The following is a 25,140-nucleotide window of genomic DNA, read 5'->3' as shown; positions in this document are numbered from 1 at the left end:
CTAGTGCAAAACACTAGCCTTTTTGTCTGCTGTGTTCGCTGGTTTTTTTTTATGTGATTTTTTTAAATAAAGAAAAGCGTTTTTTTCTCAAGAGTGTGGCAGTCCAGAGTCTACTTTCATTTGTAGTAGATTTTAAGGGACCAGACGATGGTAAAGGTCTCATACTGTGCAATCAGCTGCTTCCATATAGCCTTTATTCCAATTCAAGAAGGCTTTGTAAATCATCTAAACCTCCTAATATTTTATATAAATTTGAGTATGTCAAGATATAAGCCATCAGATCTAACAAAGTCTGGGATAAAATATTTTATGGTTTAACAGACCATATTCCACCCAACCCCTCATTTTTAGCATTGAGTAGTTGAGCCCATGTTTTAGATGGTTGACATCTACCCTGGTAGTTTTACGCATTTGTATTATACATATGTTTTGCATTAGTTCATGTAGTTTTTTTCATATTGTACGATTTTGTTGTGCTCATTTGATTGTAGGGAGATTATATTGACTCTGAAGCTGTTAGAGGTGAAGTACTGAAGGTTGGTAACAAAAGCTGTGAAATTATCCAGTCCAAATCTGATTTTGTCTCATGCGCCATTTCCAGTGATCTGATCAAATCCAACAGTGAGTTAAAAATAGAGGTAAGATCCGCATTCAATACAGTTTGCTGCATCACCTGTTGCTCTACAAAGAGTTGCATTATTTGTGAAGCCTCTGTTCTCTGTGTACATTTATTTATACCTCTCCTCAAGGTCAGAGTATGCCTTTGTCATATTTGTAATTATTTTGTCAAGCAGTCGTTTTGTTACAGTTGATTGCATTTTCAAAATGTATTTGAAAAAAAATCATGAATAATTAAGCTGTTCACTTGCTGTGAATTACAAACTTCTGTCATCTCCTAGCAGTGTACAGCTCCCTTATAATTAACTGAAGAAGCTATACAAGACAGGTGCAGCTCAGACTGTGAATATCCCCTACCAGGCTTGCAGATAGTTAAGTTCTAGATGCATACAGCCTATTCTTACACATCAGACCAGCTAGATTTCAAGGAAAACTTCTAACAGCAAAATGGCTAGGAGATCTTTTACTTTATTTTTTCTCTGTTAAAATATTGATTTTTCATGTAAAGTCAGCACCTCAATTTGATATGCATCTTCCAATTACTAATTTTGTGTGTGCATCATTACGCTTGCTGTAAAATATTTTACTTCTGTGTGAGATGTTCTTACTTGAGTGACCGTCTGTTGCACAAGAACTACTCCAGAATTTATTAAAAAACAAAAAAAATAAAAAATTTGCATGCTCTATTCTGTGTTGTGAAAGCAAAAGCAAGAGGCAATGCGGGTGATTTACTAAGAACTGCACGCGTTCATACATTAATTGGTGCACTGGAAAAAGTCAATAATTGAACATGCGAACTGGCGCACATTGAAGCACAAATAACGATAATAAATACCCGCCTATGTAGACTGCAACTGGCACTAGGGTAACTGCGGTTTTCTCATTGATAATAGCGCACACCCAATACAATTGGTTAATTTAAACTTATTGGATGTGTCTTGTTAGGCAATTAGTAGGTGTTCTCAGTTAATTGAGCCTTTTGATGCTAATTTCATCCCTATCACTTCTAATATATCTTTGAAATGTGTTTTTTTTTTTTTACCCAAATCTTTCAATACATTACAAAGAACAGAGAAGTGTTTCTAAACCAAATAAATTAATATTTCCCCATCTTGATCTTTAACCACTTCAATACTGGGCACTTAGTTTCTGTGCAAATAAGTAATTTCTCTTGATAAATTTTGACCAAAAATGATGCTGCTACATTTCTTTGGTAAAAATAACCCAAATCAGTGTTTATTTGGTGTTGGCAGTGATTGGGAACAGATAGTTTTTTTATTGGGATGCTGAAATGTGTATAGGGACAAGGGTATATCAGTAGTGCTTGGTGTACTTTGTGGGGTGATCTGTAACAACTCTCTGTGTAAAATCATCCTCACACCGAGAGCTGTCACAGATCTGCAGATTCCCTCTCTTCCCCCCCGATTGGACACAGCCATCAGGTGATCAGGAGGGCCATTCACAGTGCCCATATCCTGATCTCTACTAGCTGGATCCTGTGCTCAAAATGATCACAGGATTGAGCCGCAGTGCTTCTCGTGGCCACGCTGCGAGCACTTGTTCTGAGGGACGTTCCTGAACGTCCACTCAGAAGGAGGAAAGGAAAGGAACACGTTTATGTGCAGTGGCCGGGTGGGAGGTAGTTAAAGGTGATCATACACTGGAATCAGTTAGATCTTAAATAAATTAGATTTAGTGCAAGAGCCTGTTTGATGTCCTATATTTTGAACTAATTGTTCAAGTGCGTCTTCCTATTACCTATTTTGCCTAAATATCGAGTTGTAAAGAGATTGGCCAATCAGATTGCATAGTGCATGAGCATCTTAAGTGCCAAATTTGGAATGTAGATGTGCCATGACCCACTTGTACTTTCCTAACGATATTTCTTGGGCATTATACTGTTGCATGAAAATTGTTGGGGGGGGGGGGGCAGGGGAAGAGTGTAAAATGCATCTGCAAAACAAATTATTTTGGTCAACAAAACAGGACTTTGAAAAGAGCAAGGAAAGCAAAAAACACATGTATGTTAATTTGAGACACTAACAGAATATGGTTTTGAGGTCTGACCATTTTACACATGAAATTAACAGGAGTTAAAAGGACTGCGCCCACAAACAGACAATCTCTTAAAGAGTTAAACATTCAGTAGTAGTTTTATTTCAGTGAAATAAAAAAAATAAAAAATACTTGCTCTAAAACACATCTGTTTTTCAAAGACATAAACAAAATACAAAGAGAAAATACATGTGTTACAAACTCTATAAAACACGCAAATGTACTCTCTTGTCCCCCCCCCCCCCCTCACACACACACACACACACACACACACACACACACACACACACAAACACACACACACACACACACCATCAACACCATCAAAAGATAGCGCAGTTTTACAGCTGAGGCAGCTTGTGTGAAAGGGGTCTTAAGGATGTCCTTAAATTACTACCCCAAAAAAACACTCTCTGAGCATGCCAAGAAAAATCCAAGTGCTGTTCACACACAAAACGCACAAAAAAAACTCCCTGAGCATGCCCAGAACAGCCCAAATGCAGCTAGCACAAAATAAGCCACCCCCCCATCCAAAATTAAGCACATCATCCAGCATGCTGCAAAATTACAGATGGGAAAGACACCCCCCAGTCCAGGGGGGCAAACCAAGAGCCTAACATGGGCAAAAGTTATACAACAAATACCATTGCAGTCTATGGGAACTGACTTGTTAATTTTGCGAGTCCCCACTTGGCTGGCTTATATTCTAGTTATTGGCCTTAAAATGGGTATGGGGGCCCTGGTCGCACCCTGAGGGACATATACCAATGTCACCAATTTGGACAACCCCAAAAACAAAACAAGGAGAGGTGCCTTTAAAAATGCGAAATTGCTTAAAAGCTAGTAACTTGGGGGGGGGGGGGGGGGGTTACTCTGCTTGTAAAGTGGTGCATCTGTAGCATGTATCCAAAATGCTGCTTCAAAGATGTATGGCTTTAGAGAAAACTTACAAATCCAAATTGCAGCTGCAAGATTTTAACCCAAAACAAACCCCCCCCCCCCAATACATACAAGGCCATTGGGGTCTGTTAAAGCTTTAAATGAGAACCCCCACGTGAAAATTACCACCCAAACTAAAAAAAAGAGTGCCCCTCCCACACACTAACAAACCCCTAGCCAAGCACACAGCAAGCCAGCCCATGAAAGGGGGTGGATGCTTGGGGCCAGGATAGGTTTGGGCACCCCAAAAGTCAACCACCTTGTTCCCATATTTAGGGGGACAATGGCCTCTTCCACACAACCCTAGGCTGGGGTTGTGGGGGGCTGCAGACAGGGGGCTTTACGGAATGTGGAAAACCCCTTTAAACTAGTGGCTACAAGGTGCTTCGTGGGTTGGTATTGGGCTGAGTCCAACATGCCCCAAAGGCAGCCAGCTATGTTGAATGCATGTGGCCTTGTATGGTTCAGGAGGGGGTTGGAAGATCGCTCTTATTGCCCCTTTCCTAGCTGGCCCTGTTGTATGCTCTGAAAAAGGATGTGGTTTGGATTGGTGAAGGCAGATCACATCCTTTTGAGAATGGAGTAGAGTGTGGAGTTCCCCTTTAAAAGAAAAAGTTAGCCCATGGATATCCAAGGGCTTAGAGGGGGGGAGACGAGAGCACTGGAGAATGGAGTGTTGAATTTCCCTTTAAAAGCAAAAGCTAGTCCAAGGATATCATATGCAGTAGAGGGGGAAGGTTAAATGCCCTGTTAGGAGGAGCTAGAGGAGCTAGAGGAGTGAGAGTCTTTTTACATGATTTTAACAAGGTGCATGTCACATGTTGGCAACATAACATGCTAACATGACCTGTGTGCAAATCTCCTTTAAAAAATACATAAAGGTGAACCAGCATAAAAAAAAAGTCAAGTTTCAAGGTGCGCCCTTTCAACCCACACAATTGCATGTACATTGCTTAACATTTACTAAGAATTTGGCTGTGCAGTGAACAAACTCATGTGAACAGGCGCAAGAGCCACTTGTGCATGCGCACTGCTTACATTAATCTCATGGAGTTCTAAATGTACTTGCGGGCACAGCAGGCTTTTCCCCATAATATTGGCACCTCCATCTTCTGTTGATATTGAATTGAAGATGCCGTACGCCATGTCCATAGTAACGCACAGTTTGCATTCTCCCGTGCGCCAAGCTCGCTATAGTAAATGGGGGATTTGCGCTCTGTTCCCGGCGCACCATTTTGCAAATATGAAAATGTGCGTTGCACCTTGTCGTGAGCCTCTACTGATGGCGCGTGGCTTTCGTAATTCAGGTCCAATGTCTGAATCAGCAGAGAGTAGAATTACTGGAATATTAATTTTCAAATGCAAACAGAATAAGGCTATATTGAATAAAGGAAAACGACTGATATAGTGCAAGTGTCCCGTAGCACACAAAAAAGTTTGTTTTTCCTGTTGGTGCATTTGCGTGGCGTTCACTTTTGATGCCACCCCATCACCAAAGCATGTGCATTACAGCTCTGTTTTTTTTCAGGCCAGATAGTGCACTTGGCATTGACCTTGAGGAGGGCTGTGCTCTGCTGAAGGTTTTGTTTTGCGTACCTTTGCAAACTGGCAAGCTTGCATAAACTCAGATTCTTTAGTATTTCAAAAGGCTATAACACTGTCTGGAAAAACAAGTGTTAAAATGTATATACTTAACAGTACCTGTGTTTTCAACCATTTTAGTTAACTACTGTAACCTTCATCAGACTCCCATAAACTTACAAAAGGCAACATGTTGGCAATTTTCAAATTGCTAGGTCCTCCCAGGGTTAGATTGTACACAACATGCATAAAGAATTGCTTTGTAGGGTATAAGAACCCCTGTGTTTTGAGGCAGAACTGAGAGCAATAAAACAAAACAGGAGGCTACAGAGAGTAGAAGCAAGAAAAAAGAACAAGCACAAAACTAAAGTACTTTATGAAAAGTGGGAGAAAACAAGGAGACACAAAGAATGCTCAGAGTGAAAGTATGGCGGGAGCATTGGGATGCATGTTTGTATGTGTTGTGTATATTTGTGAGATACTAGAGGTGAGTTCTAAAAATGAGTTTACATATGTAATGGTTTAAGTCAAGTGACCATAGCCAGAAGAATAGTTTAAACCTAAGATGTAAATCATGCAGATGTTAACATTGAAGCTTATTCATCCACCAGGTTTAAGGCTCACATAAGATTGCCAACAAGTCGTGGGTGTGACCGTGGTGCTCTTTTGGCTTTCCAACCAGGATTGGCATCTATCATAAAGATACAGTTTTTTTTTTTTTTTTTAAGAATATTTAGCAAAGAGTGATTATGGGCCTTAAAGGGTCTTCTGATTTCATTGTTAACTATTCTAAAATGGATACAAAAATGTGCTGCGCTATACCAACAAAAATACACTGGATTCTCCAAAATTTTATAAACATAATCAACAAGCAAAAAGTCCAATAAAAGTCCAACAATATGGTAAAAAATCATACTAAATCCTCCAAATGCCAAAAAGAGGAAAGGTGTTGTGAATCTCTCACCAGACTGGATCACTGCCACCAGAGAGGCACACCTAAAGTCTTACCAGAAGAATTGACTGGTTAAAGAGCGCTCTGTATAGATATATCCACTTTTCATCCAGGCTTTTCACCCAGTAGAGATAAACGGGGGAGATATCTCTTTAGGATTGCTTTTTAAGACCCCCCCCCAAGTATTTCCTCACATAAACAATCACATGGAAAAAATAGGAAGGAAATAGTAAGCTCAACATAGTGTAAAATTGCATACATTTATTATTAAAAGCACAAAATTTGCACTCACATGTAAGCAAGGTAAAACCGCACATCCAATATGGCAATGTAAACCAATCAGAACTCAATTCCAGTGACACTTCCAGGCATGATGACGTCATGGAGCTACATCAAAAAGACTAAGTTGTTTTAGACCTAATTTGAGGAAAATCTAGTCTTGGTAAAGGTTGAAGCTAGACAATAGATAAATAGAAATCAGCTGGAAAACCAAAAGGTGAGAAGGCTCATGAGGTTGTAGAAAGACTATATCTCTGTTCATCACTACATGCCCTCTTGTTTTCAAAAATTGAAGGTGTTAAAAAAAAGCTATATTAAAAAACACCTTCACATAATGTGAATAGTATGAACTCATCTGTAGAATCGGACAATCGTGGACTTTGTGTTAGACTGGAAAATATAGAATAACACGTAGAGTAAAGGGAGCTTTGTGTAGATCATTTATAAAAATGTGTAAAAATTGTGTTTGATACAGCCTTTTATCAGTCAAGAAAATGAAAACGTTGATTGTATGAATGTTAATTGCTTATATAGTATTTCCTTCACATACAGTGAAAATAAATACCTCTCTGTTTATTTTCAAGCTACTGCAAGAAGTTTCATCCATTGTCATTGGAAAAGTAATGTTTCAGAAAAATCAAAACTACGCTGCAATATTTAGTGGAATTCTGTCCTGTGTGATCCTGCTTTTTGTCATACTTGCAATTTTTTTTGGTGTGAAAAAAAGAAGGCAGCTGAAAGGTAAACTTGTTTTTTTATATATATATATATAATGAAAGGAAAAATGAATATGGATTCTGGGTATTCTACTAACATTCCAATGACAATTCTTTCAGATAAAGGTGGCGAACGTGTCTTGTTTGATGGCAGAGTACATACCCCTCACTTGGACAGGCTAGTGAGTGCACGGAGTGTTAGTCCCACCACCGAAATGGTATCTAGTGAATCTGTGGACTATCGGGCTACATTTCCAGAAGGTGGGAGACTCTGTCGTTTATTTTATAATGTGGTTGTTATAATGGTTTACATAAAAATAAATAAAACAAATCCTGATTCCTGAAAATTGTGTTAAATTTACAGAGGTTAATGAGAAATGTATTTGTTATTGTTTTTTTGTAAAGTCAGCAGCCACAAATCGTGTAGCTGCTTTTAAAAATCAGGTACTTACCAGTGCCTGGGGTCCAGCGCTGTCCTCCCACAATGGGGCCCCAGTGCAGCCATCTTGGATATGGAAGAATCACAGCCAGCTCCCAACTGTTCTTGCAGGGAATCACATGGCACTCTGTGAATGTTTCTGCAACCTCCTGAGACATGTTCCAGAAGGCTGCGGGGGGACAAGGCAAGGGACGCCATCCTTGCCTAGATGAGGATTGCGGAAGTGGGAGCAGGTACCAATAAATATCAGTACTCCTCCTCCCCAAAAAAAACTTTAGCTCAGTTACAGGGTTGAACCAGCAAGACTTCAATTTTGAGTGAAGTTCTAATGTAAATCTAAAATGTAACTCCAGCTCAAAACATTTTTGTTAAGATTTTTTTACATGGGGAGGGGTTTAAACTGCTATCAGGTTTTTATTGTCTGCTGGATGGGTTGATTTGTGATCACTTCCTGTCCAGGTGACTAGCAATGTCACTGAGCAAGGGAAATAAGGGAAACATAAATAACAAAAACAAAATTGACATAAGGGTCCAAAGTTTACTTTTTCCGTACTTTATCTAAAAATAAGAAAAAAATTAATGTTTAGGCTGGAATAACATATTCATGCTTATGATGACCAATCATATTCCTAAATATAATGTAATCTAACTTTATAATTTTCTTCACCTCAGTAATGACACTAGTTTAAGTGTGCACCAATTTCAAAGTCCTTAATTTTTACTTAAAGGATAAGGTTGCCTTTGTTACAAAAAAAAAATAATAATAATAAATGCACATTTAGCAGTAAAAAAAAAAGTGCATTTATTTTATTTAAACCAATGCACTGGGGATCAGCAGATCACAAGCGCAATGCAGGGTTCTTGCAGACAGTCTGTGTAAGCTCAAATAGGAAAATTACCTAGAGCCCTGGCAGTTCATTCAGAACTACAAGCCGGCATCCACAAAGGCTGTCGGCACTTGTAGTTTTCACAGAACACTGCGAACAAACGACACGGCCGGGCGGCCGGAGCCCTTCACAGCCGAGACCTCTTGTAATTGTGACAGCGAGCGGGGAGGGGGAGAGGTTTCCCTGCTTGCTGCCAAAATGGGAGATTGAGGGTGCGGAGGCCAGTGCATCTATAACATGTTACACCCTGAATATGGGTGTAACAAGTAACATGTTGCAAAAAATGAACTTATCCTTTAACCACTTCCAGGCCACTCACGACAATATACATCAGCACTTTGAAGAGGGATATCGTTGTTTTGGCTGCAGCTAGCTGCTATAACCCCAGTATCCTCTTCTTCAGTGAGTGGTCCAGTTTCAGATAAAAGTTGCCTCAGCGGCGGATTCGCCACAAGATCACTTTTATCAGCGGTGGGAGAGGGCCCCCCCTCCTGATGCTCTCTGGTGCCCTCTGCTGCTTACTGAAGCCGCCAGCAGTGGCAGAGGCAATCGCGTCTGTTCTCCTGTTAGGTATGGAGATGAGTGAGGGGAAGATGGCCCCCATCTGTCTCCATACCATTGCAGGGTGTAAGCAATGTCAAAATGTCACTTCCCCCCGTAGCTCTTAAATGGATTTTTTTTTAAAACATTTTTTCAAATGACAAAAAAATGTTATTGCATTTTAGTGAAAATATGAGATCTGAGGTCTATTTGACCCCAGATTTCATATTTAAGAGGTCCTGTCATGCTTTTTTTCTATTACAAGGGGTGTTTACATTCTTTGTAATAGGAATAACCTTGACACAATTTTTTTTAAAAAAGAATAGTGAAAAATATTTTTTAACGCTCCCCGTCCCGTCAAGCTCGTGTGCAGAAGCGAACGCATATGTGAGCAGCACCTGCATATGAAAACGGTGTTCAAACCACACATGTGAGGTATCACCACGATCATTAGAGCGAGGGCAATAATTGTAGCCCTCTGTAATGCAAAACATGCAACCTGTAGAATTTTTTAAACGTCGCCTATGGAGATTTTTAAGGGTAAATGTTTGTCGCCATTCCACGAGCAGGCGCAATTTTGAAGCGTGACATTTTGATAAATTGTGATTCCTTGTTCCTACTGACAGAAGGGGAGGGTAATCTCTACAATGGGACACAGACAGCAATCTAACCCTACCTTGCTCCATCCAAACATAAATAAAACTTTTTTGTTGCAGCTGAATCTTAAAAACCTGGTAGGTCAAAGTTCAAGTTGTTTATAGATCTAATTTTAAAGTGCAATTGTAGGTATTATTCAGATATAGTTTAAAGGTACTTCAGCAGAAATGACTGATTGTCTTTGAAGCTAGTGACTTAGCTGTGAATCATCATTGTGGTCCTACTATTGAGCAGTTTCTAATTTCATGATTCATATTTGCACAATATTATGTGCAGTATAGCAGATAACAGCACTCATTCTACTTGTCAGAATTCCACGAGCTTTGGCATTAGTCAGCCACTTGTAACAAGTGAACTCTTGTTACTGCTTCAGGATTCATGCAAAAGTTCCCCCAGATTTCATATTGCTGAGAATAAGGTAGAACCGTGATATAGGTAATTAAAGTGGATGTAAACCCGAATTATTATTATTTTTTTTTTATTTCATAATGTAGAGTATAATATGTCCTATCATTTAAGCCCAGTCTTGCCACAAAGAGTTATTCCATCTCTGACCAATCATCTTTTATTGTTCAGTGAGATAAATCTTGACAAACAGAGAAAAACTTTGTAAAATCCTCCCCCTTGCTGTGAGTGACAGGTGATTTACATATCTCGTGCACAAGCCTGAGAGACATGCATTATTTTTTAATTCCCTCCCACTCCTTTCTTCTGCTGCTCTCCCACAATTGGATGTTCCCCACCTCAGCATGATTTGGCATGCTGAAGTCATGTGGTTACTTTCCTGTCTTTTCACTGGATGTTAGAGATCATAGCAAAAGTTCAGTGTAAGAAATACACAGGAGAATATGCATATTGACAAGGGGAGTGTAGAGGTGGGCGGGGAGACTACTGACATCATGACTCCAGCCACCGAGCTCCAGACAACAGACCCACCCACAGAATATGCAGTTTTTCGGTTCTCATAACAGACAGAGGGGACAGGTAAAGATACATGCAGGAGACATGTATATCCTTATAGATAACCCCTATGGCAGTAGTTTAGAAAGGATGACATTGGGTTTACATCCACTTTAAGGATTCTCTTAACCCTCCCCGGACTCTTTTTGTTTAAAGTGATATAATGCCACTAAGCAATAGCCCTCTGCCATTTCTTAGGTTCATGTATAAGCTATATATACTTTATTGGACACAAGAACCTACATATATATATATATATATATATATATATATATATAGATGTAGGTTCTTGTGTCCACCAGCAGAGAGAAGTTGGGTAGATGCCATACTCCCAATTCTGGAGGCATAATAATGGTCTAGGACAGGGGTTTTCACACTACGGCCCACCAGTTGATCAGCCATCATACCTAGTCATGTCTGTGAATGCCAGAGTTTTACAATGCCTCATGGGATGTGTAGTTCTGCAACAGCTGGAGAGCCGTAGTTTGAAGATTCCTGATCACTCTAGCATGTCTTGAAAAAAGGTGTGCCTTGTATAATGCCCAAGAAATATCTTTAGGAAAATACAAGTGGGTCATGGCACATCTACATTCCAAATTTGGCACTTAAGATGGTCATGCACTATGCAATTTGATTGGCCAATCTCTGTACAACTCGAAATTTAGGCAAAATAGGTAATAGGTAGACGCACTTGAACAATTAATTCAAAATATAGGAAATCAAACAGGCTCTTGCACTAAACCTAATTTATTTAAGATTTCACTGATTGCAGTGTATTGTCACCTTTAAAGATCAAGATCGGAAAAATTAAATGTATTGGGTTTAGAAACACTTCTCTGTTCTTTGTAATGTATTGAAATATTTGGGTAAAAAAAGAAATAAAAAACACACTTCAAGGATATATTAGCCCTTGTACACACGGGCGGACATTCCGACAACAAAATCCGTTGGATTTTGTCTGACGGATTTTGTCCGAAACTTGTGTTGCATACACACGGTCGGACAAAGTTGTTGGAAAATCCGATCGTACTTAATGTGATGACGTTATTTCGTTACGATGGGACTATGTTCCGGCTAGTAGCCAATAGCTTTGGTCTAGGAATTTGATCTGAGCATGCGTGGCACTTTGTCCAGTCAGAATTCTCTACATACAATTGGACAAAGTCCGATCGGATCATGTTGTCGGAAAGTTTTATAGCCCAGCTCTAAAACTTTGTCCGTCTGATATTCCGACGGAAACAGTCCGATGGAGCCCACACACAGTCGGATTATCCGACAACACGGTCCGATCGGACATTTTCCGTCGGAATGTCCGACAGTGTGTACAAGGGCTTAGAAGTGATAGGAATGAGATTAGCATCAAAAGGCTTAATTAATTGAGAACACCTACTAATTGCCTAACAAGACATCCAGTGAGATGATATTAACCAGCTGTATTGAGCGTTCACTATTATCAATGATAAAACCGCAGTTACCCTAGCGCGAGTTTATTTATTATCGTTATTTGCGCTTCAATGTGCACCGGTTCGCACGTTCGATTAATGACTTTTCCGTTGCACTAATTAATGTATGAACTGGTGCAGTGCCTTCTTCTTAGTAAATCACCCCCTGAGTCTGATATTAGGAAGAAGTGTTGACTTGTAAGAACGTGTAGAATATACATTTTTTATAAACAAGGGAAATGAACAAGCTTTAGGGTTTTGCTTGTAATGGATACTTTAATCCTATGAGTTAAGTGGAAGCCAATAGAGAATTTCTCAGCCCTACATTCAGTGCTGTATAAGAGCCCTCAAGATTAGCTCATGAGATTGTTTAGTCCTGTTCCCTCTGCTGATCAGATAACAAGGAGTTTGTGTATGAAATAAGTCTTTTTCCTTTTCTATCTGCTTTTCTGCATGCCTGATAAGAGGAAGACTTCTAACAAAACTCCCATTTCTGACTGCAGGATATGAATCACCTCCTGGCATTTCCTTGGTTTCATGCACACTGAACCTTGATTTTCTAAGGCAAACACGCACTATAAGATATTACCTACAAAATCAATTATTTATTTTTTATTCAAGTAATATTTTCTAATTTAACTGTTTAATGCCCAGCCTTGACACCCTTTAGTTTACAGATTTAATCAAACATACATTAATATAAATAACTAGAGTGAAAAAGAATGCACAGAGCCAGTAGCCAATTCTTGCTTGTTTACCTTGGCAGATAGAGACAGGTTGACTGCCGGATGCCATGAGCCATGCCTTTCCTCCAGTTTTTATTACTCTAATTCAAATTGAGCAACAATGTACATGTCTTAAATGATAAACTTTCTTATTTTGCATAAAATATTATAATATGTTTCAGCAAGAAACTTTGATATTGCAGCAGACATCGTTATTATATGTAAAGTTCTTCTTTAAGTAATGTTTATTTCTGATCTAAACCAACTCTTAGCACATACACTCACTGGCCACTTTATTAGGTATACCTTGGTATTACCGGGTTGGACCCACTTTTGTCTTCGGAACTGCCTTAATTCTTTGTGACATAGATTCAACAAGGTGTTGAAAATATTTCTCAGAGATGTGGATTCTACCACATCCCAAAGGTGCTCTATTGGATTGAGATCTGGTGACTGTGAAGGCCATTGGAGTACAGTGACCTCATTGTCATGTTCAAGAAACCAGTTTGACATGATTTGCGCTTTTTGATTTTGAGGTAGGCTGTGGCGTTTAAAGGATGCTCTGGTGGTACTTAGCAGCCCAAAGTGTGCCAAGAAGATATCCCCAACACCATTACTCCACCAGCCTGAACCATTGATACAAGGTAGGATGGATCCATGCTTTCATGTTGTTTACGCCAAATTCTGACCCTACCATCTGAATGTTGCAGCTAACACCAAGGATCATCAGTCCTGGCAACATTTTCACAAAATTCTATTGTCCAATTTTGGTGAGCCTGTGTGAATTGTAGCCTCAATCTCCTCTTCTTAGCTGACAGGTGTAGAACCAGGTGCGGTGTTCTGCTGCTGGAGGTTTCATTCAGAGATTATATTCTGCGTACCTTGGTTGTAACGAGTAGTTATGCTAGTTTCAAGGTTCGGTGCATTCAGAGATGATATTCTGCATACCTTGGTTGTAACGAGTAGTTATGTTAGTTTCTGTTGCCTTTCTATCATCTCGAACCAGTCCGCCCATTCTCCTCTGACATCAATAAGGCATTTTTGTCCACACAACTGCTGCTTGCTAGATATTTCCTCTTTTTCAGGCCATTCTCTGTAAACCTTAGAGATGCTTGTCTGTGAAAATCCCAGTAGATCAGCAGTTTTTGTAATACTCAGACCAGCCTGTCTGGCACCAACAACCATGCCACATTCAAAGTCACCTAAATACCCTTTCTTCCCCATTCTGAAGCTGGTTTGAACTTCAGCAAGTCATCTTCACCACATCTAGATGCCTAAATGCATTGAGTTGCTGTCATGTGATTGGCTGATTAGCAATTTGTGTTACCAAGCAATTGAACAGGTGTACCTAATAAAGTGACCAGTGAGTGTAATCCAATTCTATTATTCTAAGAATATACTATTGCTTTATAAATGATGTAATGTATCAGGGTTAAAAGATATTTTTTGCTGAACTAGTTGGCAGAAATAGAATGAAAAAATTGTGAAATACTAGCTTGTGCAAGTCAGAGGAACGGCTGGTTATGGATGAAGTAATATGAACAGTATGAAGAGATTCACATGTCTAAAATTAGGAATATCTAAGCTGATCAAGCCACCCAAGGCTTTTTGGTCTCAGATGTGGGCAGCAACATCTACAACCAACTTGCCAAAAAGCTGAATTGTGCAGATATATAGATTAGTGTAAGCTTTGTATAACTATATCTTACAGTGCAGCCATTTAGTGTGCGGTAAAATATCTTCTGGCCTCAATTTTCCTGGGTAGGCCACACATTAGATATTGCCAGAACAGGTCTGGAACAGCCTTCCATGCACAGCAATTAGCCTCTGTTTGTACATCTTAAAGTCAACAGTAAAGCTAAGCTAATTTCTACCCATATTGCCTGACATACAAAACTTTAAAACATACCAGCTCACAGTATCTAGGGAAAGCCTAGAGCTGCAGGTAAATATTTGACAGCTGTTTGTTTAATATTTCATGCCTATTGGTAAGAGAAAGGGCAGTAGGCATGGCAGATAGAATTAAGTTATCACTGATGTGCTTTAAGATTTAAGATTTGTATCTATTGTATGTATGATTTGACATTGGTCATCCGCAATGTTGATTATAATCTATATAAAGCATACATTGGTATAGATAATAATTGCATTAATGCCAGGAAAACAAAATGTTACATGTCCATAGCATTTTTATGCATTCTTTGTAAATAGCCTTTTATTATCAAGCTGGTTGTCTGCCGGTAGATGACAAGAGTAGTACAATATCTAAGTAAGTGAAGGTGAACCTTGGCACCCCAGATGTTCTGGAACTACATTTCCCATGATGCTCATGCACTCTGCATTGTAGTTGAGCATCATGGGAAATGTAGTTCCAAAACATCTGGGGTGCCAAGGTTTGCCATCACTGATCTAAGTAATGACATTTTCCCTGAAGTGTGTCTGTCAGTCATATGTAAGGGAACAATTTTGTAGGGTAAATAAATAATCAACCTGTTAATGAACTGAGGATTAGTGGGACAATTACTACTAAGCTAGATAGACTCAACAAAAGCATTATCATAGCTATTGAGCTTCTACATGTCTAAGCACTGTTTTCTTAACAGATTCTGTACCATTTTGTGACATCTGGAATATCTTTTCAAATCTTTTCAAATCTGCAGATCAGTTTCCAAACTCGTCTCATAGTGGGTCATGCCGACCAACTCAATACCCTCACCGGGACCTCTCTCCTATATTGTCAAGTGGAGATTCAGACATTGCCAGTCCATTGTTGCAGACATATGTCCACATTGATATTAATGCCCTAAGTGCAGACCTTATGAAAAAAGTTGAGCACATGGTTATTGGAGTGGATCACCTTCTTGTACACTTCAATAAAGTAATTGGAAGAGGTAAGTATTTAATTGATGTGTGACTCTTATCATATTCTAAATATTAATATACACACAGTCTTATTAGACTGTTGACAAGACTTCTAATGTGTTGCTATTACAATTAAAGCCATGGTGTTTATTTACTAAAGCATCAGAAACTGTTCATTAACCAAAGAGAATGTTCAGTTTGCAAAGTTAATTTACATTAAAGAATATGTTACCCCGGGAATTTCATATCCTGATATGTGCCTATTGTGCTATGTACAGTGTTTGTGTTAAAAATGAACTTGTTCTCTTTGTATTATTTTGTGTGAAATACCTGGTGGTTCTGCTAGGCTCCCTGCTTTCCTGTGTTAAACTGACCGTGCTAGGCATGAGAGTACATATATCTCAGCGTAGCCATCTTTCTGGCTGTGCTGGGAGCACAATCCACATGTCCTCCAATGGACAAGACAGATGTTGACATGCTGACATGCATTCTATGCATTAAGATAAAAAAAAACCTCCTGTGTGCAGAAGCCCCCCTAATAATTACCTGAGCCCCATCTCGATCCAGTGATGTTGCACAAGAGCCTAGGCTGTCCAGAGACTCTCCTTCATTGGCTGAGACAGCTGTGTGCACCATTGGCTCTCGCTGCTGTCAATCAAATGCAGTGAGCTAATAAGGAGATAGAAGAGGTGGGGCCGAGCTGCGGCTTCGTGACTAAATGGACACACAGAGCAGTGGCTTAGCTCGGGTGCCCCCATAGCAAGCTACTTGCTGTGGGGGCACTCAGCAGGAGGGAATGGCCAGGAGTGCAGACAAAGGCACCAATTAGAGGAGGATCTGGACTGCTGTGTGCAAAAAGCATTGCGCAGACCAGGTAAACATAACATTTGTTATTTTCAAACAAAAAAAAAAAAAAGATTTTTATATCACTTTAATGAATGAGGTAAACCACTACTGTTTTTTAAGTTTCTTTGCATGTGACTGGAAATTTCACCACATTCACTAAGACCCCTTTCACACCGAGGGTGTTTTGCAGGCGCTGCAATCCACCCTCAAACTGCTGCACCATTGTCTCCACACTGGAGCAGTGCGCTGGCAGGACACCAGGAAAAGTCCTGCCAGCAGCTTCTTTGGAGTGGTGAAGGAGCGGTGTGTTTACCGCTCCTCCACCACTGCTCCCCATTGAAATCAATGGGGCAGCACTGCAATACAGCCGGCAAAACACCGCTATTGCGGCGTATTGCGGACAGTTTTAACCCTTTTTCGGCCGCTAGCAGGGGGTAAAAGCACCCCGCTAGCGGCCGAAATGCGCCGCAAATCCGATGGTAAAACGCCACTAGAAATAGCTGCTTTTTAGCGCCAACAATATGGGCGGCGCAGTGTGAAAGCACTGTAGATAATTTCCTTGCAAAGTAAAAGTTGCTTTGCAAAGTGAGTGGGTCATTTTTATTTAGTAAATCAACCTGTAAACAACTTTTACTTACACGTGATTGGATGAATGAAGTGAAAATAATGACACTGTATTGAGCTTATTGAGGCTTAGCACTGTGGGATGCACACAGGGAACATGACTGTGAAACCAGAGTAAATGACTGTAAAGTCGATTATATTATTTTGCAACCTATATTTCAGTTTAATCAAAAAAAATAAACATTGTTTTTTCATTGTAGGGCATTTTGGATGTGTATATCATGGCACTCTTTTAGATACAGATGGAAAGAAAATACACTGTGCAGTCAAATCTTTAAATAGTAAGTATCTGTAAAATAGTTTAAAGTGATACTAAACTAATAGGGCCACGCTCACCTATTATGTGTATTATTCTAAATTGTCCCTTTCCTCCTGTCCCTGGGGGTCACAAGGCCACTATCCACACCTCCCCATTTGCAGGTGTCTTCCTAGCTAGTCATATGGTGTGCCAAGATTTGTGCATCCATAGACAAACACTGAAAAAGCAAGCCTCACCCATGCTCCCTCCACCCAGTAATTTGACTGATGGGAATAAGAGCCTACCACTCACCTGTCCTCAATGTCTGCTGAAGGTGTTTGGGGACCAGTAGGATAATACAATATTATAATACTTTTTTTCCCCTACACACTATTGTGAGTATCCCTACAAAGTCTTCAACGGCTTTGTGAAGTCAACAGCAAGCTATAGTGCATTCATGTGACCCGCAAGAGAAGTATAGCCAAAATAGCTTTTAACTAGTCAGTAGAAATAGGTGGGAGGTGAGAGCGGACTAAGAGCTACTGCAGGCATATGTCTGCACTTTTTTTAAGTAAGGTTGACAAATAGCACAGTTTTGACCCTTTGTAGACTCTTTATATTTCTTCTACAGTTGGTTCCAGCCATACCAAACATACATGCAGTTAAGTAACTTTTATTTTTTACTGATTTGTGCTTTTGGTGCCATTTTCAAGGAATCACAGATATTGAAGAAGTTTCCCAGTTTCTCAAGGAAGGCATCATCATGAAAGATTTTACGCATCCAAATGTCCTATCCCTGTTAGGCATCTGCCTTCCTACGGAGGGTTCGCCACTTGTAGTGCTGCCTTTCATGAAACATGGAGATCTAAGGAACTTTATCAGAAATGAAGCTCATGTAAGTGTTCATTACAGGTACTACAGGATTCTAAATATGTGGTTGATGTGTGCTCATCATGTGAAATGACTATAAACATAACATTTCCATTTATATGAAGCAAATTGATCTGGTCAGAAAACTGAAAATATAAGGTTGATTCACTATAAAGCAGAGGCTTCCAAAATGTTTCTGTTCCACATGCCATTCAATTTGTAAAGTTCCATGCCATGTTCACACCGGGATGACATCTTTCAAGCTTCCCCCCATGCCTACACTGTGCCTCTCCAACCTGGTCCAATAGTCACTTAGGAAAGGTGAATGTCTCCTTACCTATTTGTTGCTGCTCCTTTATCTAAAGTGGATCTGCAGCCAAAAGCTTTTTTACTACTTCCTAGAAGTGAGGGGAAGACTCTGAAGTGGGGACATACAAAGCAAAAGGAAGCCTAGAGAGGTTCTAACTATTCTCCATGTTATCCAAAATTAAAAAGGGAGGGTCCAATTTTTTTTTTTTTAAATTGTATCACTTTGCATGGCCATTATATACTGTGCCCTTATGAGGCACAGTCCCCCGAAATATTTTTTTTTGTTGTTGGCCTCCCTGCTGTTACTACCCAAAGCTCTTTCACCAAATAAAAGAAAGGGAAATTGGCTACGAAAATGTGATTAGTTGCAGGAACTTGGCCCTGGAAAATGTACCTATTTCTCTTGATTGCCCTGTAACATTCCTAATGTACCATCTCATACATATTTTAACTACCTGCCTCTTCACTCAAAACCATAGGTACAATATTCTATTGAATTATTTCTATTCTCCGTACTCATTGCTGAAATTAGAAGAATCGCAATTTCAGTCATATATGTTACAAGCAACTTTGTACAATCTACTAATTATTACCTTATAGTTTATTTTAATGTTTATTATTAATGAAACTTAATTTCTATTATTTTCTATGCCGTCAAATATTGTATTTTCACATATGATATTACTGTACATCTGTTGTTTAAACTTATAAAAACATAAAAACATTTAAAAAATAAAAATGTGATTAGCAACATTTTTCTTGAATATTTTTTACCTTTATAAACCTTTCTCACATATGTTGCAATCAAACAGGCAGCTTTATTTTTTGCTATCCTCCATTACAAAATGTAAATTGAAACTAGAATTTAGTCATTGCCATTTTTCAATTTACATCTGCATCAAAAAATGAATCAGGCAGTGCATAAATAAAAAGCTAGATGCGGCCTACAGATAAGACCCACAGCCAATGTCTAAACTATTGTCTAATTTGTGAATAAATAAGTAATTTTCTATTGACACTGACCTATGCACTAGGAAAATATTGGATCAGAAAATTATTCCCGTGTATCCACAGGTATAGCAAACACAGAATACACTTTCTGAATCACCAGAGTGCTTAGAAATAATGGTATATCTAATCATTCTAAAAACTGAGACCATCATTAGTAAATGGGAATCAGATTAAAGATAGGGATCGGTTTACCTAGCCACCCCAGAGAAAAATGCTTTTTTAACTTGAACTTACATACATATTTTGTCTTTTTCAGAATCCTACTGTGAAAGACCTCATAGGATTTGGTCTACAAGTTGCTAAAGGTATGGAGTATCTTGCAAGCAAAAAGTTTGTCCATCGAGATCTAGCAGCAAGAAACTGTATGTAAGTAAATGATTAGCGTCACTCTAACTTTTTAAGCTTAATGCAGTTTTAGAAATCTTATTGCTGGAACAGTATCGTCACTAAATCCTTTTTTCATCATATTTTGCTGCTGCTGATGCAGGAAGAAATTATTATAAAAGCTGAAATAAGTTCTATATATAAGCTTCATGTTGCAGTACGGTTACTGGAATTATTCTTATCAGTAATCTACAATCAGGTTTAAGTCTGGGCTCTGGCTGGGCCACTCAAGGACATTCACACAGTCACAGAGTTGTCCCATAGCCACTCCTTTTTTATCTTGGGTCATTGTCATTGTCCTGTTGGAAATTGAACCTTTGCCCCAGGCCAGAGCTCTCTGGAGCATATTTTCATCAAGGATGTCTCTGTACATTGCTGCATTTATCTTTCCCTCGGTCCTGACTAGTCTCCCAGTTACTGCTGCTAAAAAACATCCCACAGCATGATGTGTGCTTGGGGTCGTTGTCTTGTCCGTCTCCAAAGGCGTTTCAGAGAATTTGGCAGTACATCCTACCAGCCTCACAACCACAGACCATATGTAACCACACCAGTCCAGGACCACTACATCCAGCATCTTCACCTCCAAGATCATCTGAGACCAGCCACCTGGACTTCTGCAGCAAACAGTTTGCACAACCAAATAATTTCTGCACAAACTGTCAGAAACCGTCTCAGGGAAGCTCATCTGCATGCTCGCCGTCCTCATCGAGGTCTCGACCTGACTGCTGTTTGTCGTTGTAACTGACTTGAGTGGGCAAATGCTCACATTCTATGGCATCTGGAATTTGGATAGGTGTTTTCTTCACAGATGAATCCTGGTTTTCACTGTACAGTGCAGATGGAAGACATCATGTATGGTGTCGTGTGGGTGAGTGGTTTGCTGATGTCAACGTCGTGGATCGAGTGGCCCATGGTGGCGGTGGGGTTATGGTATGGGCATGCGTATGCTATGGACAATGAACACAGGTGCATTTTATTGATGACATTTTGAATACACAGAGATACCTTGACGAGATCCTGAGGCCCATTGTTGTGCCATTCATCCACGACTATCACGTCATTTTGCAGCATGTTGCAGCATGGCCCCATGTTGCAAGGATCTGTACACAATTCCTGCAAGCTTAAAACATCCCAGTTCTTGCGTGGCCAGCACACTCACCGGACATGTCACCCATTGAGCATGTTTGGGATGCTCTGGGTCGCCGTATGCGACAGTTCAGTTCCTGCCAATATCCAGCAACTTCGCACAGCCATTGAAGAGGAATGGACCAACATTCCACAGGCACAATCAACAACCTGATCAACTCTATGTGAAGGAGATGTGCTGCACTGTGTGAGGCAAATGATGGTCACACCAGATACTGACTGGTTTTCGGACCCCCACAATACAGTAAAACTGCACATTTTAGAGTGGCCTTTTATTGTGGCCAGCCTAAGGCACACCTGTGCAATAATCATGCTGTCTAATCAGCAACTTGATATGCCACACCTGTGAGGTGGATAGATTATCTCGGCAAAGGAGAAATGCTCACTAACACAGATTTAGACAGATTTCTTTAAACAATATTTGAGAGTAATAGCCCTTTTGTGTACATAGAAGTCGTGCTTGTGTACATAAAGTCGTAGATCTTTAAGTTCAGCTCATGATAAATAGGGGCAAACACAAAAGTGTTGCATTTATAATTTTGCTCAGCGTATATATATCTATACAGAATGTGTGTATGGTGATGCAACTGCCTCTAGTCTCAAATAAGGACTCATGTGACAGGGTGACAATCAGTGGCGGTAAATATTTGTTTAGCATCCAAGGTAAGGATGTGAAACTGCCCCCCCCCCCTGCTATTAATGCATGCCATAGAATAGGTTCACTGCTCCATGTTCATTCTCTGCCCCCTTGCTTCACTGTGCCCGGGGCAGCTGTCCTTCGTGCCCACCCCTTGTCCTGGCCCTGGTGACAGTGTAGGTTCATGGAAGTACCTTGGTAGCAAAATCACAAATTATTCAATTAAAGCTGTAGACTTAAATGGTCTGAATGTAACTTCTGAAATAACAAGAAGTTACATCTTACATGAGTTTGTAGTGATTGGGCAAACATATGGTTTCAATGTATTAATAAAATGTAGTTCTGTTTCTATGACTGATGGCTGTTGCATTTTTCTGTGCTGGCCATTTTTTTTTCTAACTATAATTACACAAGGTGTGTACTTTAATGTCCAATTAAGGAGGGGGGGGGTCATTTGCAAAAATCTAACTGGCAGCTTAAAATGTTAGAAACAATTATTAATTATATAATTGCTGCCTCTCCCCTCCTACCTAGCCTGCATAGCATATATAAAAAAAGAGCAATGTAAATACCTGTTTTTAATCCAGCCCGGTCAACTGATCCAGCAGCTCTGGCTTCCCTGTGTCAGGGAACATTTAACAACAGCTGTAAATTCATGGAGCCCTGACATCACCCGCTGGCTCCCATTGCCCCTTGGTTGTCGGTGCTCTCTACACACCCCTGCTGCATCTGCTTTCTGACACAGGGGAGCCGATACTGCTTGATCACATGATCGAACTGGACCGTACTGGACAAAAAAAAGGTATTTCCACAGACCTTTTTTTTATTTATTTATTTACACACTATGCAGAATAGGTCTGAAATGGGGGGGAGTATTTTTAAGAATAATTGTTCTTAGCCTTATCTTCCATTTTAGGCTAATGCCCGGTACACATGATGAAATTATCGGGCGAATGATCGTCCGTTTAGTTTTTTTAGGCTAATCTCAGATTGAATCTGAAGAGTTTACTAAAGTCACGAAAATCCTCATACGACAGAATAAAAATTTAGAAGAAGTGATGTCAAGTGTTGTAATGCAGTTTTATTGTATTTTTGAATGGCAGCTGTACTGATTAAACTAAAATCATACGACCTGGCATCATACAGAAAAATATGTGCATGTCCGATCAAATAACATTGGATGAACTGTCTTGATTGGCTCTTGAAAGCTCTTTACTAATGTTCAGAATATCGTACAATTTCTCCAAAATCTGCATTTTTGGTATGATTTTCTGATTGTGTGTGTGCGGGGCTTAAGGCCAAAGTGTCTAGTCATTGCATAGTGATTCCCCTTAAGCATAGGTGTGCATAGTGAAGGAAATATACCATCTACCCGTGGCACTTGTAAAGACTGTTGAATTTGTTTTAATAATTTGCAAATTTGTAATGGATTAGGCTGTGTGTGTCAGCTACTTCATTTAACATCAGAAAGTCCAATGTGAGTAAATTTTAATTCCTCCACATGTGCAGCGCTGACTTGCGGCATATTTTTTTTTCTGTGTCCCTGAGGGATAATATTTATTCCAGGAAATGGGATTGTTTCTGTACAAGGATATCCAGCCAAACAAACCAGACTGTAGTCAGTGAAAATGTAGGAAGTTGATATGGCCTGAAATATAAATATAGTACAATTGTAAATGTCGTCTAGTTTTTTTGTTTGTTTTTTTGTGTTTTTGACACCTGAGACTATACATTGTCTATGGTCAGTGTATAGCAAGTTTAGTGAATGGTGTATATTGATATTATCAGTTTATTCTTTTGAGAAGTGCTGTATGCCTTATGCCTATGCAGTCACATTCCCCCCAGGGTATAAATATAGTCACTAAATATATGTATGAAAGAAGACACAGAGGTGAGCTTTTATTAAAGTAGCAATTGAGCTACTTGGGTTTAAAATTGTTTTCACAGTTAGCTTGAGTATGAGCAATAAACCTAAAATGCATATCTGTTGGATGTCTCAGGATATCCTCTTACACGCCGTTGTAATCACTTTATCCTCACCTAGACGGGGCCTTGCTTGTAGTATATGAAACAGAAAAAAAAGATAAAGCGTTTGCTCAGATGAATCACATTCAGTGCATGAAAATGTAGGAAACAGTGAGCAAAGATTAAGGGTGCGTTCTGTTTTATAATGTTGATAGTCATGCAAATCTTCCTGAATGCTTTTCCTGCCCATAAATGCAAAATACAGGCAAAACTTATTTAATAGGTGTTTTAAGGTATCTCATCTGTGAAAGAACAAACAATGCTGAAAACACTAAATAACACAGAGTGGGGTTTATTTACTAAAGGCAAACAGGTTATTCACTTTGTAAGGGTAGTTGTATTTTGAAAGGGAAATTTCCTCAGGGCTTGGTGAATGTGGTGAAGTTTCACTTTGCAAGGCAGTATTTGTGCTTGTGCTTGTACATGATTGGATGATGGAAGTCAACAGAGCTTCATCTCATTCAAAAAATTATAAGGCTTCATTCACACCAGGAGGATCCCCTGCCACGGAGTCCACCAGAGTACGCCAGCTCAGCAGGAGATCTCTTCATTGATGACAGGTCCCTCTCTGCTCACTGAGCAGGGAGGGGCTTGTCGAGCACCGCTGTTTGTTATGGAGAGATCAGATGAAAACAGACAGCATGTCCGTTTTCATCACATCTCTCCCGATCCGATCCACCAGGGACGGATGTGAACGTAGGGCCATCCGTCTAATTTTAGCAGATTGGACTTTGTCGGATGCCAGCGGACATGTCACCGCTGACATCCGTCGCTCCATATACTAACATGGAGCACCCGTTCAGGTACGCCCACAAAAATGACAGGCGGACCTGAACAGTTCGACAGTGTGAAAGGGGCTTTAGGCAAATTCCCTTGCAAAGTGAATAGCCTACATGTTTATAGTAAATAAATAATGTAAGTAAATAAATGTTTATAGTAAATAAACCACAGTATGGTCTGCATACAGACAAAGACACGGATGCAATTTTTTCCAGTGCCACTGGACCTATTGTCCAGGTGACAATTAACAATATAATTTTTTTCATAGCTCAGTGCTATCAGCTATCTTGTTGGAAGAAAGTGCCACATTGGCCAACAAGGGCACTTTCAATGAACAGAAGAAAGGCAGTTGGTGGGGCATAAACTCTAAAAGCCTATCTCAGAAGAAGAAAAACTGCTTTCCTGCAGTGGGGCTTGCCTCTGCACTGCAAGGCCTAAATACTCTTTGAGGTCTTGAGTGTCCACAAAAAGCAGTTTTACTTACCCAATCCTCCACTCCCCTAGCAGCCAATGATCTCCTGTACTCCCTCTTCTCTGGTAGTGGACTGTCCCTCAGGATCCTTACATTCAATGCAGAGCTATAGGTTCTACACAGCACTTGATAAAGTCAGAGGACCT

General features: G+C 39.8%; 1 protein-coding gene across 2 annotated transcripts in view; it reads left to right on the top strand.

Moving 5' to 3' along the window:
- MET (MET proto-oncogene, receptor tyrosine kinase) overlaps positions 1-25,140 on the top strand; it is a 196,138-nt gene that overhangs the window by 157,330 nt on the left and 13,668 nt on the right. For both annotated transcript variants that reach the window (XM_077471942.1, XM_077471943.1), the window contains 7 exons: positions 492-638; positions 7,009-7,165; positions 7,261-7,401; positions 15,451-15,681; positions 17,323-17,403; positions 18,074-18,255; positions 19,807-19,916. In XM_077471942.1, coding sequence (XP_077328068.1) covers positions 492-638; positions 7,009-7,165; positions 7,261-7,401; positions 15,451-15,681; positions 17,323-17,403; positions 18,074-18,255; positions 19,807-19,916 — 1,049 coding nt within the window. The remainder of the gene's footprint in view (positions 1-491; positions 639-7,008; positions 7,166-7,260; positions 7,402-15,450; positions 15,682-17,322; positions 17,404-18,073; positions 18,256-19,806; positions 19,917-25,140) is intronic.

Source organism: Lithobates pipiens, unplaced genomic scaffold, assembly GCF_037356315.1.
Source record: "Lithobates pipiens isolate NorthernLeopardFrog02 unplaced genomic scaffold, aLitPip1_a1.2 Scaffold_8, whole genome shotgun sequence".
Taxonomy (NCBI): Eukaryota; Metazoa; Chordata; class Amphibia; order Anura; family Ranidae; genus Lithobates; species Lithobates pipiens.
The sequence above is the reverse complement of the archived record's forward strand: the minus strand, read 5'-3'. Positions and strand labels throughout refer to the sequence as shown.